The sequence below is a fragment of the Musca autumnalis genome, unplaced genomic scaffold (genome assembly GCF_047663935.1).
Source record: "Musca autumnalis isolate F117 unplaced genomic scaffold, ASM4766393v1 scaffold_2, whole genome shotgun sequence".
NCBI lineage: Eukaryota > Metazoa > Arthropoda > Insecta > Diptera > Muscidae > Musca > Musca autumnalis.
In genome coordinates, this window is record NW_027411755.1 from 261727243 (window position 1) to 261743887 (window position 16645).

The window sequence follows — 16645 nt, forward strand, 5'->3', positions numbered from 1 at the left end:
CTAATTAGTAAACAAATAGTGCGAACTTTAAGCTATGTTCCTCATTTTTTCACGTGTATTCTATTTTAAAAGTCCAACTATTTAAATAGCCACAAATAATTCAAAATAAATATTTAGAATACAACAATGTCGTCGCCTGGGGCGTAGAGACGACGAAAAGAAATCGCTGGAATACACCAGATATGACCTGAAATGTTGATAGACCATGGCAGAAAACATGAAAGAAATGTAATCAAAACCAGAAGGAGATCATATTCGAAAATGCCATCATCAAAAGAAACGGCAAACACAGACGCACACTGCCATACAAACATTCTTACATTTGTATTTTGTAATTATTTGCCAAAGAATTTAACAGTTTATTTGTGCAAAACTAAACATTGAAAACAATAAGACAATGACAACAACGACAACAATAAATAGTAAGTGAGCTGATGATAAGTTAATCAAATACACCGTAAAGTAGTTACAGGCTTACCATTTGATCCTATCCTCTTCTCTATCTCTATTGTTGTTCTCATCTGGTCGAGCTTTGCTTTCTTCGACTGATAAGAAACAAACAACGATTGCTGACGTCGGTGGCCAGCGGGCAGCGGAACATTACTGATCGATGCATTTAAATGCAGCCGAATGAGAACGATAATGAGCCGCTCCGAACTGCATTTTTTGTGTGTTTGCATCGGGGTTTGGTTTTGGCGCTAGCTATAGGTTGTTTGTCTACGGTCTATTTTATTCAGAACTGTTTCGGTTGTGATCACAGACTCATCTGCTCGAGGGTACACCGAGGAACGAGCGTCTTTACAAAAAGACAATTCGCATTAATTTGAAATAAAAACTCAAAGTCTATTGTTGAGTGACATATCCACAAAACAATTCGGTGTTGGAAGTGGAAAAAGGAGTGAATTTAAGGATAATGAATTTTTAGTGCAAAACCAAACAACAAAAAAACAAGAAAACTTTTTTAACTGTCACCTTCTAAAACGCAATAACACAAACTAGTGAGAAACAACAACAATGGTTGAAACGGAAATAATTGTTACCAACTCAGCCGAGCCCACCACAAAAGCCAGCTTAATTGTTGTTTCCAATCGGCTGCCTTTTGTGTTGGTTAGAAATCCCACAACCGGAAAATTGGAACGTAAAGCAAGGTAAGTGTTTCTTTTTATGGCCAATTAACTGTGATGACGAAGATGAACGGGGATATGAGAAAGAAAAAAAAGTATTGTGACGACTTTGATCTTTGGAGATCGTTTCGGATTGCCTGAAATGTCAGTGACATTGAGTCCATTGTCATTGTGTCCTCGTCGGAACTGCTTCTTGCTGCCTGATTGATAGATAGGGCCTTTCATAATGGCAATAACAACAAAAACAATAACAACACTAATTATAATTTTCTTCGTTAATCAGGAATTTTTTTATTCTTATCACTATTGATTGTAGTATTTGTATATTAATTTGTTCTTGTTGTTGTTGCTGCTGTTGTTTTTTATGAGAAAAGTAAGAATGTATGGTAATCAAGTTACATGGGCCAGTGGTTAGCAATAGTTGATAGACAGTAGTAAGTGATAACTGTGTTTGACATCTTATTATGCTATAAATAGTTACATTTCGAACACGATGCTACAAATAATAGAATGTGTAGAGTCATGGTATAAGTAAAGAGGTAGATTTAAATGAAAAAAATCTATAGAACCCTTGTTTTTCTTGAATTCCTAAAACTTCAAAATAAAAGCAACAAGTGGGTTTGTTTACAATGCATTTTTTGAGCATTTTATAAAAAAGGCGAAAAATGAATGAAGAGTTAAGTTTTCTCCACATAATCGAGTTGTGAATATGATAAACCGATTGTTTCAATGCAAATCTCACCAATTTCTTCCATACAAATGGTTTAAAAACAATTTTAAAAATCATTGAATTCGATTGTTTTTAAAATTGTTTGGCATATTATTCAAACACCACACATACATACACAGTTTGTTTATATTGTTTTGAAGTTTTAGGCATACTCGAATGAAAAAATTTAAATTGACATAAAGCTTTGGCTAACCTTTCTTATTAAACCATGTGTAGAGTTATTCTATTAAAAATGCAGCATAACTATTTTTATTAAAGTTTAAAGTACGTTTGCATATAACCGGATTTAATAAATCCACTGGATATCAAATGCCATTTTCATTACATATACGTCAAATAAATCCTCATCTAATCCAAATGGCGTTTTATACAATAGAAGTTTCGCCACTAAACCCATTTTTTAATTTTTGGGCCAATATTACGTAAATATGCAGTTACGACAAGGTCTACCTGTGATAAATTTCCACAAGATCGGAGTCTATGTCTTAAGCATCCATTAAGTGCAAAAATCTGCTCTAAATTGTCTGAAACGGAATTTCATTCATTCTCTGAGGCACCCTTATGAAGTTTATATTGATGCGAAGAGAATTAAATATTTGTAATTGGGACCACAAGTACTACGTATCACGCTAATATCAAAAAATACCTTATAGCCAATTTTAGTGTAAAAAATTGTGAACTTTTGTGTGAGAGGTACACAAAAGAGTGGACCAACATTGTCCTCAAATGGATCTAAATTTAAAAAAATATTACAATGTATAAAGTTGGAAACATATCTGATAATTCCTTCAAAAACTGTGGTGTGCACCAACCAGTACAGAAGGGCCCATTGTCTAAGGAGTGGTGGCATTCGCAAAAATACAAAGAGATGAGTCTTAATGCTATAAATTTAAATCCGTTTCCAATAGAGAGTATAGTGTAAACCAAACAGATACATACACATGCCTTTCTCTTCTACCACAGGCTACCAGACAAATTTCTGCAGGTAAAAAATGGTAGGACTGATTTTTCGACATTTGTTTGACGATTCTTTCACAATGAAGAAAAAATGAACGAAAAACAGAAGAAAAAGTCGAACAAAACAAAATTAAAAACTGTGAAATAAAAGAAGAAATTTGATTTTTTATGTTTCTTTTTGACATTGCTACCAGATCTACAATTTTTCCGTTCCTTTACTTTTCTGTTAAAAATGTTCATGAGAGAGCAAGTTTGAGCAATTTTGACCCTTTCCGCTTTTACCACTTTTACCATTAAAAAAGTAAAGGAACAAAGCTATACATGCCAAATTGTCTGAAACAGATTTCAGGCAAATTTATGTAAGACCTCGGTACATAAGCGGCAGGCTTTCTTGCTTAAGTTATTTCTGGCAAAGCGCAACCTAGGTCGAATTTGGTTCAGCTGCTTCTCATTCTTTTGCCAGAAATGACTTGAAAGCAAGATTGCCATGCCTCTTGTGTACCGAGGCCTTTAAACCATTAGTCCGATGAGAGACATATTTACACCCATGGCACAATAACAAGGTGGTTTACGTCTGGGTACCTTTACCAAGAACAACCATATTCCAAAAAAAAAAAAAAATAACAAGGTACAGCGCCAAAAACAGCTGATTTTCAGACTAGATGTCAAAATGTACTATTGTGAATAAAATATCATACAAATATAAACAAGCAATTCACAGTAATACATTATTGTGATAAAATTTGACGTTTGGTATGATTTGATGTAACACCTTCTTACACGGCGTTTATATTATAGACTTTTGCAGGGTTAATCTTTTTTATGAGGATTTATTTGAAATATAAGCAATGGAATTGACATTTAAAACCCAGTCGGTTTGTTAAATCCGGTTATATATAAACGGGGTATTATTCCACCATGTTTACACCCTCACCCCTTAACCTTTCCAGGATGTGTTTAAACATAAAAAATGTTTATGACCCCAAATAAGTTTGGACGAAATCCGATTTAGCCCGGTCGTCCGCCTTCTTATCTCGCTGTCTGATGCTCACCATAACTCTGCAAAGGATCAACCGATTCGGCTCATATTTTGTAGACCCTTATATTTTTCTTTCAAACTTAAGGCCTCTACACATAAGATGCATGGCATTCTTGCTTAAGTCATATCTGGTAAATGACTAAAGACCAAGTTCGACCTAATTCAAATGTGACTCTGAAATCTTTTTATTAGGTCGAACTTGGTCTTTAGTATTTGAGCACGAAAAATGTCATTTTCATGAATTTTTTACAAGAAATCTACCAAATTTTTTAGAAGGTTTTGTTTTCATCTGATAGATCACACCTTGAGCTACTTTCTGATTTTTTTGTTGAAAAATATTGCACAGTGTTCTGAAAAATTACCACATACGAAACACTGTCTTTACTAAAGCAGTTTGCAGTGTCCACGGTAGCTCAAAAACGAATAAACCAATCAGCATATGTTTTTGAGGGATCATTAAGAAACTAATAATCTTGTACTTAAGCGAAACGGAATTAAAAATATCTATTTTTAAAAAATTATAAACTATCGTAGTCAAAATTTCGATTTTAATGGCGAAAAAACTATCCATTATTAAGATAGTTTTTTTTCGCCATAAATCCGTCAAAAATTTTTTAAGGTTATCGCTTAGGTACAAGTTTTTATACCCTACACCACTATGTGGGGAGGGTATTATAAGTTGGTTTTGCCAAAAAGTTTGTAACGCATCGAAATAATGGTCGTAGACCCATACTTATACATACCAAAATGAATGTGTCGACGAGCTGAGTCGATCTGTGTCCGTCCATCTGTCCATCTAAACCTTGAAATCACGCTACAGGTCGCAATTTCGATCGGATCGTGACGAAATTTTGGATGTTTATGGGGGTCCCGGAGGTGAAGAAGCCTATTGATTTTGGTGATGGTCGGATTATATTTAGGGGTCGGAATGGGCAAAAAACTTATGTGGATAAAAAAACAACGTTTTTTTTCAAAGCGAATATCTAAGCTTCTATAAGGGGTATACCAAAAGCAAAACCTGACAATGAAAGTAGAAAATATCACCTTTCTAATGATGTAAACAAAGACATAAATACAACAAGATAAGACATTTCTTTTGCTATCATTCTTCAGTGAATGGCTTTTGAATTTAACATAATGTTAAGTTACGATATGGTGATATAACATTTTTTTCTTTTATACATTTTTACGTATTTAACCGAATTTACCGATCCAATTGACATGGAATTATTCTTGAATAGATCCTTGAATATATAAATTTCGTTTCTGATACCATTACATGAAATGTTCCTCCTTGGTTGCGATTTTGAATTAACTGCAACCTGTTAAGGGTAATGTTTCTATACAAAGTATCGTAAACATTTTTTTGTTGCATGCATTTTGTCAGGTCTTTATTACTTTATGTCTTTGATGTAAAGTAGGTTCTCGTAGGTGATCAAACAACGAAGATATCACAATAGTTGCAAATAAAACCCAAACCCAATAAAAATGTTTCGATTTTGTGAAATTTAAGTGGCCATAGCCCCTTCCTCAAGCGTTGTGGTATAGCTTTTATTTCATTTCGGATTTCATTTATTTTGAAGATTTAAACAATATTTTCCATCCGAATCAGTCAATTGTCAAGATAAAGGCCCAAAAATCCAAAAGAGCTCATATTTTTCATATCTTCCAATTTCATACTGTCCGAAAAAAAGTTCACGAAATTCTGAGAACCCCCTAAATAAATCATTTTTGGGAAAGAAGGTTTTCAGTTGAGGGTTCGACCGTGTTGCAATGGTATTCACGCCCGCCTATCACTGAATTCTCAGAATCGATTCCAGGCCAAACAACGTAACATTTTCAACGGTGAAAAAATACCTCTTACCCCCATTATTATAATTCGAATTTTGTTATATTTTGGATTTACCGAACAGATTTATAGCGTTTTCAAATCCATCAGATAGTAAAAGAACACATATAATAATGACCCTTAGCGTTATGTTGACGACATTTCCTTGGTATTTCAGCAGTGCGAAACTTCTCTACAAGTGGGGTCGTAGTTAGTTAGTTTTTGCCAACAGGGATACCCTCACTCTGTGTGAATTGAGACTTTCATCAAAGACATAAATATAACAAGATAGGACATTTTAACGCTATCATTCATCAGTGGATGGCTTTTGAATTTAACATAATGTTATGTTACGATATGGCGAAATAACATTTTTTCCTTTTATATATTTTTACGTATTTAACCGAATTTACCGATCCAATTGACATGGAATTATTCTTGAATAGATCCTTGAATTCATAAATTTCGTTTCTGATACCATTACATAAAATGTTCCTCCTTGGTTGCGATTTTGAATTAACTGCAACCTGTTAAGGGTAATGTTTCTATACATAGTTTCGTAAACATTTTTTTGTTGCATGCATTTTGTCTAGTCTTATTTGTTCTATGTCTTTGCTTTCATCTACTGACGAATTATGTATTATGTATTTTGTGGGTTTTCAGAACTGTGTGGCCTTTTTTGGAAGTATGAGCTTGTCGACAAAAATATTGAAACTTATGGGGTATTTATCTTATGCGGACGTTTTGCTATAAAAAAATGCGTGTTGAACTTGTACATGAAGGAATGAACGGACATAGCCCATTTGTATGTGGATCTAATTTAGGGAATCATTCCTTTCGATAGTTGTCGTGCAACACAGCCATTTTAGTTGGACACCGTACGAATTTATTTTATGAAGAAAGAACTTGCCCATGAAAAATTTAGAAACACATAAGCAAAAATCTTGAACTTCTGTGAGAGAGATACATGAAGGAGTTGTCCGATAAAATAAATCTTCGAAATTAATTTAAGTTTGAGAGAAATATTACAAAGTGCAAAGTTGTTTACTCTTTATCGTGTCCACCTTGGGCCCATGAGTTTTTACAGATTTTCGAGCACTATATCGGGATACATGGACATATATCGCTGTAAACAGGACCACAGGGAGTACATTCGGTCAAAACTGCACTCAAGCGAAATTAAAGCGAATTTTGAACTTTTGTTAAGGACGTACCCGATGGTTTCCAATATATAACTTCTTGAAACTTGGTCTACGTTTGGAATAAATTTTATAATGTGTGAAGTTTTAAGCCAAATCATATATTCAATTCAACAATTATTTTGTGCATATTTTAAAAAATTGATAAGAAGCAAACTTTAAAGACAAGCTTTTGAAGTTGGCCTATGAATTTGTTTATTAGGTTTTGCATCGTATAAAACACAGTTTTCTAAAGGAACTAATATAAGTGAAGTATTTTTCAGTTAAAAACGTAAATTTATATAGAAAAATATAGAACGGTCTGTCTGTCACAAAATGGTATAAAACAAAAAGAATTTAATTTAATTCTTGCACTATGGTATAAAAAAATGTTTAACAAATTTTTGAATAGATTTTGATTGTATACTAGGGTTATGACTTTTTTACAACCTCATATCCCTGTATCATAGAGTGATGAGTTTTGCCATAAGATTACATAAAATCATAATTATAAGGTGATTCGGTGAAAAAACCTCACGCACAAAATTATTTTAAAATTTGAATTTATCAAAATTATGGACAATTTTTTGAAGTCACTGTAAGCAGATATACAATTGAAAATAAACTTTAGAGTCACATGAGACAATTAAACTGACATAACATTTATTTTTCACTAATTTTCTTCAATTCTGAGAATCGTAAAAATGTCGTAAACGCTTTTATTTAAGTATATAATTTTTTTAACAAAAAAACAAAAAATTTTAAATTTTTTCAAAGTGGTTGTGCATGACCATTTTCAATATTTGAATGAAATAAACATTATTATAGTTATTAGTAGGCTTATATTTATTCATTCGTGCAAAAAAAAAATAATTAAAAAAAAATTTCATTTCATACATTTTTTTCAAAAAATTATTTTTTAAAATCGATTTGTGCGTGAACTTTTTTATATTTCAATGGAATAAACGATAGCGTAGTGATTATTAGGCAAAACTTCATTCATCCCTGCTATAGGAAATCATTTTGGAGAAAAAATGTCAAAAAGTCATAACCCTATTGTATACACAATGTTAACACCCTGAGGACTTCAAAATATTATTATTATCGTGGAATAAATGCCTTATAGATACGATTTTTTGGTCGATTCTTACATAAAGGGCTAATGGAAACTGGCTTAAACATTGCTCAAGAATCAAAATACACAAATTTATGGGATACCAATCGCTATATATTATTTGAGGTAACTGCCAGAGTGTTAAACAACTCTAATCACTAAAGATTTTGTCTATAAAATCCATTGAATTTCCCAATAAGTGCTTAATTTATGGGAAAAATAGCCACAAGGACAAGTCTGTTTTGGCTACCTCCAAAGTACTTTTGTTTAAACAGCATCAAATCTATTGGATTCTGTAATGACAATTTTGATCCTAAAACAACTAAAATACTTTTACCCCCATTATTATAAGTCTTCTTTTGTTATAGTTTGGATTTACCAAACAGATTTATAACTTTCCGGCTAACTTAAAGTTAAAAGTGATGATTGAATTTGAAGGAGGAGCTTCTCAAAATTAACTTTCAATGTAAAAATTATATTTTTGGTGCCTCCAATTTGATTTATTTTGCATTTTGAAATCCATCAGATAGTAAAAGAACACATATAATAATGGCCCTTATTGTACTTTTTTTAACAAAAAAAAAATAAGACGATTTATAATGTTGGTGTAAAAAGTAAATAAATTAAAACAAATTTCTGTAAATGAAGTAACAGTTGGGATATCAACAATGTTAAACAAATACAAATAATCCAAAATCCTTTAAGGTTAATCTCTGATATTGATGCAAAATTGTAAACGTTTAATAACTCAGTTGTAACTCATTCCACGTCGTTCCACCACACAACAGGAAAGACTTAGTTCCAGCTTTAATACGTTTTTCTGTATATATTTAATTTTCAAACATCTCTATCGTTGGCAAATAACTGTATGGTGTTTCAAAGCTTTGCGTCGAAATGCTAATGACTATGTTGCGTATACTTTATACGTATATATTCAATTTATTATACGCCTATGACGTTGCACGCAATCGATGTTTAGTTTTTTCCCTGTTTGTTGTTTTTTTTTTCATATCATACCATACATAATATGGACAGTTTATGTATGTAGTTTTAATTCTAATATTGCTTTTGTAATTAAAAAAATAATATTGATGCACCCCAATACATTTCCAAACTCATTTGTATCTAAACTTTATTGTCAATTTTCAGTGCTGGTGGTTTGGTTACGGCTGTGTGTCCAGTTGTTATTCGGGGTCATGGTTTGTGGGTTGGTTGGTCTGGCATTCATTTAAAGGATCCAAATGAACCTATACCGGAATCAATTCCAACGGATCAAACACCAACAGCTGGTCTGAAATCTGAACAGGTAAACATTCTTATTTTGTGGAAACAAAGCAAATAAGTATTTGCAATAGCTCTGTTCATATACACAAAAAAAAAAACACTGTAAAAAGGTATCAGTCAGTGATATCTTAATGAATCAGAAAAGATACAATTGTTATGCATTATTTCATATATGTAACTAACTGAAATAATTCATTTAATGCAACTATTCTGGAAATTTTCATATTTCATCTTAAAATATTTCTTCTCTTCCACCCTTCAACAGGTCGTTTCGGTTAATATAAATCCAAAAATATTCGACAGTTATTACAATGGTTGTTGCAATAAAATATTCTGGCCACTATTTCACTCCATGCCTGGCCGAGCTACCTTTGGTGCTGATCACTGGAATGATTACATAACGGTGAATAAACATTTTGCAGCCCGCACTATAGAAGCCTTGGAAAAGTGTCTTGCCAATAACAATGGCAATGACAAGAACCCTCCAATTGTTTGGATCCATGACTATCATCTGATGTTGGCCGCCAATTGGGTACGAGAACAGGCGGAGGAAAAGAAACTACCCTGTCGTTTGGCATTCTTCTTGCACATTCCCTTCCCACCATGGGATATTTTCCGTTTGTTCCCATGGTCCGATGAAATTCTACAGGGTATGCTAGGCTGTGATTTGGTTGGTTTTCACATACAAGACTATTGCTTGAATTTTGTGGATTGTTGTCAACGTAACTTGGGTTGTCGTGTGGATCGTAACAATCTATTGGTAGAACATGGTGGACGTACGGTACGTGTGCGTCCATTGCCGATTGGTATACCCTATGAACGTTTTGTCAATCTGGCTAAGGAGGCGCCAAGTGTTTTGAAAGGCACTGAGCAACAACAGACAATTTTGGGTGTTGATCGCCTGGACTATACCAAAGGTTTGGTGCATCGTTTAATGGCATTTGAGGTTCTGTTGGAAAAGTATCCACAGCATAAGGAAAAAGTTTCGCTGTTGCAAATTTCAGTACCCTCACGTACGGATGTTAAGGAGTATCGAGAGTTAAAGGAAGAGGTGGATCAATTGGTGGGTCGTATCAATGGACGTTTTACAACAGCCAATTGGGCTCCCATACGTTATATTTATGATTATGTGGCTCAAGATGAATTGGCTGCTCTTTATCGTGATGCTGCAGTCTGCTTAGTAACTCCTCTCAGAGATGGCATGAATTTGGTGGCCAAGGAATTTGTAGCCTGTCAAATAAATCCAGTTCCCGGCGTACTCATTATATCTCCATTTGCCGGGGCGGGAGAAATGATGCACGAGGCTTTAATTAGTAATCCCTATGAGATACATCAAGCAGCTGAAGTTATACACAGAGCCTTAACAATGCCAGAAGATGAGAGAATACTACGTATGAGCCGTTTGAGAAGACGTGAATCAGAGTGTGATGTCAATCATTGGATGCGTTGTTTCCTCAAGGCTATGGGTACACTGGAAATGGATGATGTTGGTACTACCACAATGCAGCCGGTAACTGTGGATGATTTCGATGATTATTTGTTGAAGTAAGTTAAAAACTGTTGCTGCTACAAATTTCAATAACATTTTTCATTTTTCCCCAGATATATTGGCTACAATCACAAATTGGCATTATTATTGGATTATGATGGTACCCTCGCACCTATAGCCCCTCATCCAGATTTAGCCACATTATCCCCAGAAATGAAAAATCTACTTTTTAAACTCTCCAATCATTCAGATGTCTATGTGGCCATAATCTCCGGCCGCAATGTGGACAATGTTAAGAAAATGGTGGGCATTGATGGTATAACATATGCCGGTAATCATGGTCTGGAAATTCTACATCCAGATGGTAGTAAATTCGTACATCCCATGCCCATAGAATTTGAGAACAAAGTCAGTGAACTACTAAAAGCTTTGCAGGATACGGTAAGTTTGGAAAACCAGCTTATTGAAATTATTGGTCTGTTCCAGTACTACAAGAATCTACTAATTTTTACTATTTTTTTCAATAACATGAAGGAAAAATGTTATCGTAGTAAAGAATAGTAGCTTCTTTCAGGTTCTGAAACAAAGCATATATTATGAAGTCTATTATTGAAATCATATTATGGCATATTCTTTTTATTGTTTGCGCAGGTTTGTCGTGATGGTGCCTGGGTTGAAAACAAAGGTGCTCTCCTAACCTTTCATTATCGTGAAACACCCAATCAACTTAGACCAGCCATGATCGAAAAGGCCCGCAGCCTAATGATCAAATATGGTTTCCGGGCAACAGAGGCCCATTGTGCCTTGGAAGCTCGTCCACCCGTTCAATGGAATAAAGGTCGTGCTTCCATATATATTTTGCGTACCTCATTTGGTGTCGATTGGAGTGAACGCATTAAAATTATTTATGTTGGTGATGATTTAACCGATGAAGATGCAATGATTGCCCTCAAGGGTATGGCCCGTACATTCCGTGTCACATCATCCGATATTGTGAAAACAGCTGCTGATCATCGTTTGCCTTCGACAGATTCGGTCTATACAATGTTAAAATGGGTTGAACGTCACTTTATGGGACGTAAGGCGCGGGCAAATTCACTTACCTACCGTAATCCAAAAGGAGACGGCGTTCGCACACAAATGTCTCTGGAAATTGCCACCAATTCGAATAGTCTGGATGTGCAGAATGTTTAATGCATTCCAATGAATTTATAAGAAGTATTCATTCCAAAACTATGGAGAATGATAATCCCCCTAGATGTGTACCTTAATATCAGTTTGTTAATAATGTCTATCAATAAATATTTGTTTATATGTATTACTTATAAATAGTGTGTGTGAATGTGGTTTTCCAATTTAGAAAACCCAAGCTTTAAATATTTGCATGTGGAGAATTTCCGCCGTTTACTTGTTGTGTTTTTCCGGAAGGAACAATGTATTTCAAAAGAACGATTTTGTTAAAAAATCGATTTGTACCATATCCTCCTCTTTCATACATCTCCATTTCCCATTTGTTAATCTTGTTCTATTCGTTTATCTCGCCCCTTTGGTTCATCTAGTTCAATGGTGATCAAAATGGTTAAAAATGTTTGGTATTTAAGGGAGAAGAACTTGGTTGCACACTGCATCAGAAATACAAATGGTACGTGTTTGCTTTGCTACGTAGCTTCGTAGTTGTTAATCTATACTTATAAAAGAGTTCAGTAATGATGACTCACTGACTCACTGACTGACTGACTGACTGACTGATAATCAACGCCCAGACTAAACGGCTAAAGCTAGAATCTTGAAATTTTGGGTGAGGGTCACTCTTGGTCCGAAGGTGTCAGATAAGGCTGGATTTTTGGAAATTCGAACTAGAACTGTACTAAAAGTACTAAAAGGTACTAAATATGGTACCCGTTGGTATATTGGGCAAACGCGAAGAGCTAGAATTCTGAAATTTGGAATGAGGTTAACTGAGGGAGAGTTAGAAAGGTGTACCGAATGGTTTTTGGAAATTCGAACTATAAGTGTACGAAAAGTATTAAAAGTTACTAAATTTAGTACTATTTGGTATTACGTGAACGGATACAGCTAAAATCTTGAAATTTGGAATGCAAATCAAGGTTTAGAAGATAAGTTGATATAAGGAGGTGGTTTTGAAAATGTGTACTCATGTGTACGAATAGTACTAAATGGTACTAAATTTGGTACAATTTGAATTTGGGTACCGATAAAGTTGGAATTCTGAAATTTGGAATTACTATTACTGTTGAAGCGTAGGTTTGAGATATGGAGGTAGTTTTCGAAATTCGTACATATTGGTACGAAAGGTACTAAATAGTACCAAATAAGGTACAATTTGGATTTTGGGGAACGGATAGAGCTGGTATCCTGAAATTTAGAATTAGGATTACAGTCGGGGTGTAGGATAGAGGTATTTTGGAAATTCGTACTTTTGGGTGCGAAAAGTACTAAATGGTACCAAATTTGGTACAATATGAATTTAAGAGATCGGATAGAGCTGGAATAGTGAAATTTGGAATTAAGATTACTATTGGAGTACTAAATGGTACCCAAATTTGGTACAATTTGGATTTGGGTGATCAGATAAATTTGCAATCCTGAAATTCGAAATTAACAGGTATGTCACAGATTCCGATCGGAATGGTTGCAATTCCGAAATTTCATTTCGATCGTTTTTGTCTTAGCTTCTTTAGATTCCGGTCGAAAATCAAAAGTGGTTTCATTCCGAAAAATTCTTCGTTTTTCGTTTTCTGAAGAAGATAAATACGGAATCAATTCAACTTTCGATCGGAATTCGTTTCTGTGACATGCCTGTAAGATTAATTTTGGAGTGTTGGATTGAGGTAGGTTTGGAAATTCGGACCTATGGGAACAAAAAGTACTAAATGGTACTAAATTTGGTACAATTTGGATTACGGTGATCTGATGCAGCTGTAATTCGGAAATTTGGAATTAAGATTATTGTTGGCGTGTAGGATTGAGGTAGTTGTGGATATTCGTACTCTTGGGTACGAATAGTACTAAATAGTACCAGATTTGGTACAATTTGGATTTGGGTGAATGGATATAGCTGAAATTCCGAGATTTGGAATAAGGAGTACAATTGGAGTGTAGGATTGATAAAATTTTGGATATTTTTAGTTATGGGTAGGAAAAGTACTAAATAGTACTAAATTTGGTACAATTATATTTCAATGATGGGATACATTTGGAATCGTGAAATTCGGAATTAAAGTTGCTGTTGGAGTGTTGATAGAGTAGCTGGAATCCCGAGATTCGGAATAAGGATTACTGTTGGTAAGTAGGATTGATGAAGTTTTTGAAATTTTTAGTTATGGGTACGATAAGTACTAAAGGGTACCAAATTTTAATTTATGTGATCGGATACATTTGGAATCCTGAAATTCGGAATTACGATTACTGTTGGAGTGTTGAAAGAGGAAGGTTTGGAAATTCGTACATTGGATGCGAAAAGTACTAAATGGTATCAAATTTGATACAATTTGGATTACGGTGATCGGATGCAGTTGTAATCTTGAAATTTGGAATTAAGATTACTGTTGGCGTGTAGGATTGAGGTAGTTGGAGAAATTCGTACTCATGGGTACGAAAGTACTACATGGTACCAAATTTGGTACAGTTTGCATTTGGGTGAACGGATATAGCTGGAAACCCGAGATTTGGAATAAGGAGTACTGTTGGAGTGTAGGATTGATAGAGTTTTGGAAATTTGTAGTTATGGGTAGGAAATGTACTAAATAGTACTAAATTTGGTACAATTTGGATTTCAGTTATAGGATACATTTGGAATCGTGAAATTCGAAATTAAAATTGATGTTGGACTGTTGTTAGAGGTAGGTTTAGAAATTCGTACTATGGATACGAATAGTACCAAATTTGGATTTGAGTTATCGGGTATATCTGGAATCCTGAAATTCGGAATTAAGCTTATTATTTGAAGATAGCACTCAGGTACTTTTGAAAATGTTTACTTATGGGTAGGAAAAGTACTAAATGGTTGTCCAACAATGGGCTCTCAATAAATACTAGTAAGACTAAGGCTATGTTTTTTGGCAACTTCCAAGAGAGTTCTATAAATGTTTCCATCTATAGGGAGTCTATAGATGTTGTAAGCTCGATGAAGTGTCTTGGTTTGTTGCTTGATAGTGGTTTGGAGTTTGATCTGCATGTTAATTGTTTAGTTTCCAAGGTAAACTTTATTTTAAGAAAGTTGTACTGTTTGGATATTGTCCTACCTAAGAAAATTAGGATACAGGTAGTACATGCATTGATAATGCCACATTTTTTGTATTGTATTGAGGTTGCTTAGCAACAAAGATAAGATTTGTGAAATGTTACATTTGGTCAGTGCTACTATATGCAGTCGAAACCTGGACTATTAAAAGTGCAGATGAGAAGAAACTCGAAGCTTTCGAAATATGGATATATCGACGAATTTTAAGAATACCATATACTGCACATATAACAAACCAGGAAGTTCTTCGAAGAATGAACCATGACAGACAACTCCTGCATACTGTTAAATCGCGAAAAATCTCATACTTAGGTCATCTAATGAGAAATGAAAAATACAAATTTATACAAAACATTATAAAAAGCAAAATAGAAGGAAACCGAAACAGAGGCAGGAGGGAGACATACTGGCTAAAAAATATTCTAGATTGGACGGGATACAGAGATGAAACCAACTTACTATATGCCGCTAAAAATCGAGAGCTTACATACACTTAGATAATATCTATATTTTGAAATATATTTTTTAATATGTAAACAATACTATTGTATGATCGCTTTACATCCGAATATCGGATACGCAAATAAAGAAGATTGAGGTTGTTGGTGGAAGTTGTGGCAATGTTTTGCGTAAGCTTAAGCTATTGCTTAATAGGGTCATGCGCTATGTTTTTGTGCTTAAACGTCGTGATCATATTTCTTCGTATGTAGAAGAATTTCTTGGTAGTTCGTTTGATGTTTTTCTGAATATTAGGTGCATGTTGTTTTTCTTTAAGGTGATACAAATCCAAGCCCCTTCCTCTGTTTTAGAGTTATTTGTTTTTAGTAGATCGGAGAGGAATAAACAAATTCATATACCGCGTTTGACGCCTTTTTTGGAAAAATCCTTTTTGGTACGGGTTGCCCGTGTGTTCAATGGTTTACCGCAAGATCTTAAGACCTTCAGTGGCTCCTTAATCCGTTATAAAATGAAGTTATTTGAACATTTCAATCGGAGTGATTTTGAAGATTAATAATTTTTCGACTAGTACAAATTTTTGTTATGATTGTTTATGTTCCTTATTTCTAATATTGCTTAGCTGATTACTAAACAGATCTTCATATTTTCTTTAATTACATCCTGTTAATGAATTTTAAGACTATCAAATTAAATTTATTGTTAGATTTAAGCTTTTGGAGTAGTGTATGTTTTGTAGCTTTTGGAACCGCTCTTGGCCCTATGGGCTAGGTTCCCATTTATGAAAATAAATTGAAAAAAAAAATTGAATTGAATTAAATGATACTAAATTTGGTACAATTTGGATTTCGGAGATCTGATGTAGCTGCCATCCTCAAGTTTGGAATTAAAATACCTGTTGAATTGTAGGATTGATAAAATTTTGGAAATTTTTAGTTATGGGTAGGAAAAGTACTAAATTTGGTACAATTTGGATTTGAGCGAACGGGTAGAGCTGGAATCAAGAAATTTGGAATTAAGATTACTGTTGGAGTGTAGGATTGAGATATGGAAGTAGTTTTGGAAATTCGTACTTATGAATACGAAAAGTACTAAATTTGGTTCAATTTGGATTTGAGCGAACGGCTAGAGCTGGAATCTTCAAGTTTTGAATAAAGATTACTGCTGGTGTGTAGGATTGAG

At 34.1% G+C, this 16645-nt stretch overlaps 1 protein-coding gene across 1 annotated transcript; it reads left to right on the forward strand.

The window, feature by feature from the left end:
• Window positions 1–444: 444 nt before the first annotated feature.
• Tps1 (Trehalose-6-phosphate synthase 1) lies at window positions 445–12072 on the forward strand. Its single transcript, XM_073964761.1, has 5 exons — window positions 445–1148; window positions 9120–9276; window positions 9520–10799; window positions 10857–11184; window positions 11395–12072. Exons 1-5 carry the CDS (start codon window positions 1015–1017, stop codon window positions 11935–11937), a joined length of 2442 nt encoding a protein of 813 aa, XP_073820862.1. The 5' UTR covers window positions 445–1014; the 3' UTR covers window positions 11938–12072.
• The last annotated feature ends 4573 nt before the right edge of the window (window positions 12073–16645 follow it).

Bases quoted from the DNA above. Each gene is read 5' to 3' on its own strand.
- Tps1 (XM_073964761.1), top strand. From the start codon at position 1,015: ATGGTTGAAACGGAAATAATTGTTACCAACTCAGCCGAGCCCACCACA. The intron at 1,149-9,119 runs GTAAGTGTTTCT...GTCAATTTTCAG, and splicing joins AAATTGGAACGTAAAGCAAG to TGCTGGTGGTTTGGTTACGG. The intron at 9,277-9,519 runs GTAAACATTCTT...ACCCTTCAACAG, and splicing joins CTGGTCTGAAATCTGAACAG to GTCGTTTCGGTTAATATAAA.